Source organism: Acyrthosiphon pisum, chromosome A2, assembly GCF_005508785.2.
Source record: "Acyrthosiphon pisum isolate AL4f chromosome A2, pea_aphid_22Mar2018_4r6ur, whole genome shotgun sequence".
Lineage (NCBI taxonomy): Eukaryota > Metazoa > Arthropoda > Insecta > Hemiptera > Aphididae > Acyrthosiphon > Acyrthosiphon pisum.
In genome coordinates, this window is record NC_042495.1 from 73,529,524 (window position 1) to 73,538,093 (window position 8,570).

Consider the following 8,570-nt stretch of genomic DNA (forward strand, 5'->3'; position numbering starts at 1 on the left):
ATTTATACCGATACCCAATTTTTTCGGTTTCGGTTTTATAACGGTTTATACCGGTTTCAAGCCCTGCATTTTTAACAGAGAGAAAAAGTACTATTGTAAATTAGAAGAGGCTTTAAAAGTTTTTTGTGACAATGAGTAATAGGAAACTGAGAAAAAAAGGTGCGCCAATATGTGTGTATCTAGGGCGCCAAAATCGTAAATACGTCTCCGCGTGATACCCGCATCCGTTGTCTCCATCTTACAAATGTACAAGATAGCAAAAAAAATGTTTTTCTCAGGATAGAATCTCTCCCTCGGTATTTATAGTAGAATTACCAAAATTCCACAACGCAAGGGAACAACTTTATCTGTGTCGTAGCGTTTTTATTATTTGGATACCATAAATAAAATTAAAGTTATGAGTTTGAGAATATTATGATTTTTTTTTTTTGTTTTTTTTTTTTCATTTAATTATTAAAAATTATTGGTAAATGCTATAAAAAAAAATAAAAATGCTACGACACAGATAAAGTTGTTCCCTATGCGTTATGGAGTTTTGGTAATTCTACTATAAATACCGAGGGATTGGTTCTATGCCGCGCATAAGCATTTTTTGCTATGTTGTAGATTTGTAAGACGGAGACAACGCATACGGGTATCACATCTTCTTAAATATTTTTAATTTGTCAAACTACTCAAACTATATTATAATATTTCAAATAAAATAAAAGATTTGGATGAAAAAAAAAACTCTCTCTTCATTAACTGATAAATTAGCTATTTATGATTTTTACATCTGCACAAAAACATTTAATTTACTAACTATAAAAAATGTGTTCGTAATCAAACCTAATTGAGTTTATGTCCTAATTTAATATCAAAAATAACAATTTCACTTAAAAAAAAATAACATTTGACTTGATCACTCAGACCAAAACCAATAAGTAAATTTTTATCTTTTGACAAACATATATAAAAATTGACGAATAACAAAATGTAATTTTTAAGTAAAAAAGGGTGGACAAATGGGTACCACTCTGCTGTAGGTACTGTGGGTAGTGTCGTAGGTGTCGTGTGGGTCACTGTAATGTATGTGTCAGATTTGAATTCAATGATATAAAATCATTATATACGAAAAAGGATTGTAAACTTTACATTTAAAAATGGCACTGAATCATTAATAAAAGATAATATTATAATTCAAAAGTACCGAGTAATATTTTATCGTATGAATAATATTTTTAAATTACAAAAAAATAACTAAAATCGTTATTTTTCGATAAAATATCAGATAATTTCGTTCAAATTTTAAATGTCTATTGTACAAAAAAAACTGCGAGTAGATATATATTTTAAATTTATTTTTATTTTTTCGACTACTTAAGGTGCACAAAGACATTCAAAATAAAAACACTTTAAAATCAATACATTCTAGTAATCTAATGAAATGGTATTTTTTTTTCTTTGGCAGTAAACATGGGATTATTGTTTTGATATTATGTAGGTATCATATAGTAGGATAGCTATTATGTATTTTATTTGAAATTTGTAGTAAGTATATGTTAAAATAATCATACCCTGTGTCTCCTAGTCAATATTAAAATTATGTTACTTACACAATGGTGCATCTAAACGTACGCAATATACAATTATTTATTAAATCTTTAAAAAACACATGATGTGTCACAAATTCCTTAAAATAAGCAATCGGTTTTTTTATAACAAAATTTAATATATTTTATTGAAGAACCAATCTTCACTGTATTTCTAACAGCTTAGTATATCCTTACATTTTTATTACAAATAAACGAAATACCATCAAATGTCAAAAGTTCTAAAAAGATATATTATATTATATATCGTTAAAGTACGCTTACGACAAATGCAATTAACTGTAATAAAAATGTAACATACATTATTACGAGATTCTTTTAAACATGAAAATTCATAATTCAAAAAGTATTAACTTATTTGTAAGTTTTCTTTTGGAAGAATTGCTATATATAACCTATGTTCATGCTAGGATATGCGTTTAACATTTTATTGCTGTGCCTATTTTTTGTGCTTTCGTGTTTGTTCGAGGGCCCCTTGACATTACATTTGAGTATTTGGACAATATTTATCTTAATTGCATCGTCTAAAGTAGAATACTTTCTTAAATATGTTGATGCGTACCTAATATCGAATATTTTTATTTTAAAACAATAAGCTTTTTTTAGTGAAAAAACAGAGTACTGGACTACAAATTAAAATTAAAATAATTACACGATAAAATGCTTCGATAAAATACTCATTTAAATTGTTATTAAATTATTAAATTCTTCATTTTTTAAATATATATATCAACTGGTATACACTATATAAATACGTGAAAATATTTATATCATCGTTTATTGCATTATTGTAGTGTTAGATGCCACATCAAAAGGTCCTGAAGGACTTGTAGACGCAAACACATTTAGTTTCGGAAATTTCGACCAATGTATTGAAACAAAATCTAAAAACCTTGGTATATCTGGTGGATACACATTAGTAGACATTGATTTTCGACCAAGTGTTCAAGTATATCCAGGATTTTATGACAACGATCATTCGAAAGATTACGAACCGCTTGACCAAGACACGTCAACATGGGAAGTACTGAAGGTAGGTACCAAATATTGTTTAATTTGTTATATGTTTATAAATATTGTATAAAAAACATAAATAGTTGATGAATATATTTCCCGTCATCAAATCTCAAATAAAAATATAAAATAATGATTATAAACTTTTTACAAATTTTAACTAATACTAATAGATACATTTTTCTTCAAGTTAATTTATAGCATGTAGTATTATAGTAAAATAAGGTATGAACAATGTATGACTAACTATTATCTTTTAAAACAAAATATCAACACAATGTCATTTAAAAAAAGTTGGTTTTTGAAAAATATCTACTAGTAATGTTTATTATCAAAGATACCGAATTATTATCTACTATAATTTTCGATCATAAGTCTGATATTTAAAATAAAAATCGTTTATTGAACATTAAGTTATAATAAGTATTGTCATTGGTACTTAAATATTAAAAACTATATTTATGTATTAAGCATATTATATGAATACAACTACAAAACGTGTATATTTTTAAATATACTTATATTGAATTTTTTTTTTATTTTAATAATAATATTATATGTTTTTTTCTTGTACTATGATTTCTCGTTTAAAATAGCGTTGTACTTTTTGACCATTTTTCTGTGGAACTATTAATCTTGGGCCATTCCTTTTTCCGTGGTCATTATGACCAATTACTAATCATCACACATCGTCTACATAATAAATATTAAATTTAATTTTATAATTTAAATTTGAGATACTTTTTTCAACTGATACGTTTTAGTTTTATTCGACTTATATTTGTTTGTCGTAATACATTTTTCCAAATTTAATTTAAAAGTTTTTCATTGAAAGTCGTTTTCATTCTTTAGCATAACGTACAAGAGGCTTATGTACAAAGGCACAAGTTTCAATGGGGCGTGTGTTTACCAGATACTTGTCAATCGGAAGACGTTCAAAAGATCGTGAGCAACGTATTAATACCAGAGATGAACCGTCATGGATTGGAAGGTGATGTGACCATCGACCCATTGTTGCACACTTCCAAAGAAAATGTATATAAATTCACTGCGGGTTTTTTCTTTGTCTGGTACGATTGAAAATAATACTTTTATATTCTTCAGCGTTATGTTGACAGCTTTTCTTGATTTTTGTAGTTCAATGTACGTGATGGTCGGACTACTTGTCATCATAGGCACCTTATATGATTTAATTTATTTACAATACCGACCAAAATCTGAACACGGACCAATGAGTAAGTTCAGGCTAATACAATTTTGTAATAAGCATTTTTTTTTTAAATATTATTTTTAATGTATTCTACAGTCATTTTTTCCTATTTTATTAGAAAAAATCATGAAACCGTTTTCACTTATCTCAAACTTTGAAAGACTTCTAAAACCATCGGAGACCGAAGAGTTTTCAATTATTAACGGACTAAAAGTATGTGCAATTCTACAAGTCATCATTGGTCATAGATGGTTTATTGAGCTTGGAAACCCACAGTCAAATCCCAATTTCACTCATTGGGTAAGTGCGATGCAACGCATAAAACATTAATAAAGCAATAATTATTTATACCAAAACGTTTTTTTTTTTTGTTTAGATGATTCACAATTTCTGGTTGGGCTACTTTAAATGCACCATATTTTTGGAAACATTCTTTGTAATAAGTGGATTCCTCACTTTCTATCTAATTACAAGACAGCTTACAGAAAAAAAACATTTAAACTTTATACCCATAATGATTTATAGATGGTTGAGGTACGTGGTGTATTAATTTTAGTTATTTATAATTGCTCAGAATATATTACGTCAATTAGTAGAGAAATATTGAGGATTTTTATTTCAGAATATTCCCAGTGTACGGAACACTTATAGCCACATATATTTTCGTACTTCCGTATCTGAATAGTGGTCCTTATTGGAGAATGATCGTCTACAAGGAAGCGGAAAGGTGTCAAAACAACTGGTGGACAAACGTACTTTTTATCAACAACTACGTTCACACTGATGAGTTGGTAAGTACAGTTTACATTATTTGTCATAAATATTGACTAATGGACGTATGTTTATAGTGTATCATCCCGTCATGGTATTTAGCTTGCGATATGCACTTTTTCATAGTTGGTACACTACTCACTTATGCAATTTGGAAGTGGAGAAAACAGGGGCTTATGATACTTGGTGCGTGTTTGACTTTGTCAACAGTAATTCCTGCTTATATAATAATGAATGAGAAGCATCGAGGAACGGCTGATATTACTCCACAGTAAGCGGTTATAATAATAAAATTATTCTGAAATATAATATTATTATATTTAAATCAATTACTTACTCAGTTTGTCGGGTACATAATATGACCACTATTAACTAGTATATAGCTTATTCGATATAAAATTATATTTATTTTTAGAAACAAATTGAATATATCCAAATTTACTAGGTACCATATTTTTTTAGTCCATTAAGAGGTTAATGTGTTTTTTAAGTTATTGACGGATAAATAAATTTAAAAAATATATTTAAAGAATATTTATTTTGCAAAATATTCGAACAGACGTACAGTTATTGTTATTGTTAATGATAATTTTTATATAATATATGCAATTCTAAATACTATAATAAATATTATCTCTTATTTTTCCTGGAGACGACATTACTTATTTTTTAAATATAAAATCTTATTATTTTAAGTAATTATCTAAACATGTTATATTAATTGATAAATATTTGTAAAAAAATTACTACTCGCCTACCTATTTTAATTTTAATTATTTTAAACAAATTAGTACTTGCACCAATTTTAATATTAAATTCAAATCAAATGTACATAACATATATCATTTTCGTATTATAGAAATCTTAAAGATCTCAGCAAAGAAAGATTTTACACTGAAGTGTATATAAAAAGCCACATGAGGTCAATGACTTACTTTGTTGGAATCTTAGCAGGATACATGTACACGAGGTTGAAGGAAGCTGATTACAAATTGTCATTGGTAATATAGAGTTTAATTTATTATAATTAACCCTTTGTTGAATGCAACATAAGTATTATTTTAAAAATTAAACAGATAAATAAACTGTAATACTGTTCCTATGTTTAACTATTTTTGTTTAAAATAATTTGATAAAATATAATTGCAGAAATAAATATTTCGCATACATCATTTGTTTGTACAAAATATGTAGGAACACGTTACTTTAACTAGTATTACACATTAACGTCAAACTTGTATACATTTATAGAAAAGTCGTATTTTCTGGGCTCCAGTGGTCCTTATGATTGGCAATATTATATACTTGAGTTCTGGAACATTCTTTACACTGGGACACCGATATGTAAATTACGAGCACGCAATATACTTTACAGTCGGCCGACTTGTGTGGTCTATTCTTATCTCGTACGGAATAATAGGTCACGGACTCTCCGGATTTGGTACCTATAATTATTTTTATTTAAACCTTAAAAAATAAACTCCATTTTTACTTTTTTATTGTACATGTGTGAAGGGGTTTGCATCAGTGGCTTTTTAGGTCATAGAGTTTTCCACGTTCTTGGAAAATTAGTTTTTTGCATTTACATGTACCAAGAAATCATTCAACTCCAAACGATTGGATCCATCGAGAAACCGACATACCAAAACTTAACATTAATGGTAATTAGAATAAAATTATATAATGTGTACACTGTATATGGTACCGAGTTTTCATACTACGTACCTATATACAAAAAATATAATAGAAAATATGTACCTACCTATTTGGGATTTTCTTAGTATTTTGTATTCCAAAAATGTATTTGAAATACAAAACAAATTGTTTCAATACTTTACACGTACTTATGACAGTTTTATTCCAACGTATTAAATTATTTGTATGGTTTTAAAACAGTTTTGGAGATTTTGTGCTGACAGCACGGTGGCCATCATGTACGCATTTGTTATCAACGTAATGGTCGAATCGCCATTTGATAGAGTTCAGAAGAATGTTATGAAAATATTTGTCGGAGGTAAGATTATTGAAATGTAATTTATAGTTCTAACCATTGTATTTCAAGAATATAATATATAATATTTTAGGTATTTATATTATAAGTTATAACATATTAATATACATTCATATAGTTATAATATTCATTTTCATCTAAAACTACTGTCAAGATAACATAGTGCTTATCTATTCTATACCTATTATATATATATATATAAACCATAAATCTCGTGTCACGATTTTAGATCACGTAGTTGATCTCCGAAACCACTTAACCGATTTTAATGAAATTCTGCAAATGTCCTTTGCTTGGTCTAACTTGAGAGACCTTCTTATTGCAATTTTAAAAAATATTTTTAGGTTCACGATGAACATTTTTGTTAATAAATGGTTGCTATTGGTTACGACTTACAGATTAATATAATACTGTAATAGTAGTAAAAGAAATTAATATGTTTCGTCATCGGGCTGATGAGGTAAAAGCATGCATACAAATATATACAATATTACAATTTGTTGCGTTTATGGTTTCGAACAAAGAAATTATACCTTAAAATAAATATAAGAGTTAAATGTATGTTTGTAGCTTATATGGGTACTCAAAAAATACTTAACCGATTTTGTGAAAATTTCAAATCGTTCTTGAAGATATAGGAAAAAATTAGACATTAGTTTGAACCACGTTCGACGTATATCAAGCGCTATATCCAATCCACCGCAGTCGAATTGTCAATCTCGGTTGAATTAGTTCACAAAGCGAGGTACGTCGACGCAAATTTGTCCGTGAACTGAGGTACACCAAAACCAAGATACTCCTATTGTAGTGATATATTTTATATTTTTTTTCATTTTTTAACGGGCAAAGTCGGGTTATACAGTTAAAAAATGTTGTTGGTTCATCCGAAGTTTATAGACTCGAAAACTACTGGACCGTTTTCAATAAAAGTTATATCAATAGATTTCTTGAGTCTTGAAGGATGTTTATATCTTATTTTTTCAATTCCTATAGGTAGCTAAAGGGTAGCTTACACTTGAATTACATTTTTTACAAATACATTTAATAAAAAATACAAATCGTTGGCCCGGGCAACGTTGGGTGACACAACTAGTATTGGCCAAATAAGATATTTTTTCTCATGACTGCATTGTGATTTTTAAAAATGTCTAATATAATTATATTGGAGCATATTATTTAAATTGAAAGTTCTTGTAGAATTTGTTAACAGGTCAGTCAATAAATATTAAATATCACCATTCAAACAAATATTATGTGATTTTGATAGAAGGCACTAGGAATAATAATTTAAAAACATTAGCCATAGAAACTTATAACTTTTTGGCCATTTAGCCATTAAGTATATTACTATTATGTATACACGATGATACAATTTTTAAAATATTTAGACTAATATTTGTATAACAATAATAAATTACCTACCTGGCTACCTAACAATATATAATATTATAATATAAGCCATGTTTTTGTTTTACTAATACAAAAATAAATTATTATCATTAACATTACTAAATAATTATAAAACTTACTTAGAAAATATAGCTGCGCTGACCAGGCCCCCATATAAAATGTTGGCCACCTGAACTAAATGTTTTTGTGGACCCTACCTATACAAAACTTTTGGCACTTCCAATAGAATAAAATCCTTTGCAAGCGATACGATTGTCCCATTCACAATTTCTACTTAATATATTATAATATTATACATTTATAACATAAAATAAATATTTCTATCGAAATTTCAAAAATTACAAATTAATTTCAACGGGCCCATAAAATAGCCGGGCCTCTGAATTCCAGGTCCAACGGCCTCCCCCATTTGTGGGGGCCCTGCTGCTAACACTCAGCTCGGAAGCTTTTTCGTATGCAATGGTTTATCATAGGATAAAATATTAATACTTGTAATAGTGATCAACTAAAGGTTCTAAAAATTAAAAAATTAAAAACACTTTTCTAAAATGAAAAATTTGCT

At 27.9% G+C, this 8,570-nt stretch overlaps 1 protein-coding gene across 1 annotated transcript in view; it reads left to right on the forward strand.

Moving 5' to 3' along the window:
* The window catches only part of LOC100574721 (nose resistant to fluoxetine protein 6), a 17,846-nt gene that overhangs the window by 7,908 nt on the left and 1,368 nt on the right, over positions 1-8,570 (forward strand). The window contains exons 3-13 of the mRNA XM_008189608.3: positions 2,387-2,625; positions 3,459-3,676; positions 3,744-3,841; positions 3,935-4,116; positions 4,193-4,350; positions 4,439-4,607; positions 4,665-4,858; positions 5,447-5,588; positions 5,839-6,028; positions 6,103-6,248; positions 6,484-6,601. Coding sequence (XP_008187830.1) covers positions 2,387-2,625; positions 3,459-3,676; positions 3,744-3,841; positions 3,935-4,116; positions 4,193-4,350; positions 4,439-4,607; positions 4,665-4,858; positions 5,447-5,588; positions 5,839-6,028; positions 6,103-6,248; positions 6,484-6,601 — 1,854 coding nt within the window. The remainder of the gene's footprint in view (positions 1-2,386; positions 2,626-3,458; positions 3,677-3,743; positions 3,842-3,934; positions 4,117-4,192; positions 4,351-4,438; positions 4,608-4,664; positions 4,859-5,446; positions 5,589-5,838; positions 6,029-6,102; positions 6,249-6,483; positions 6,602-8,570) is intronic.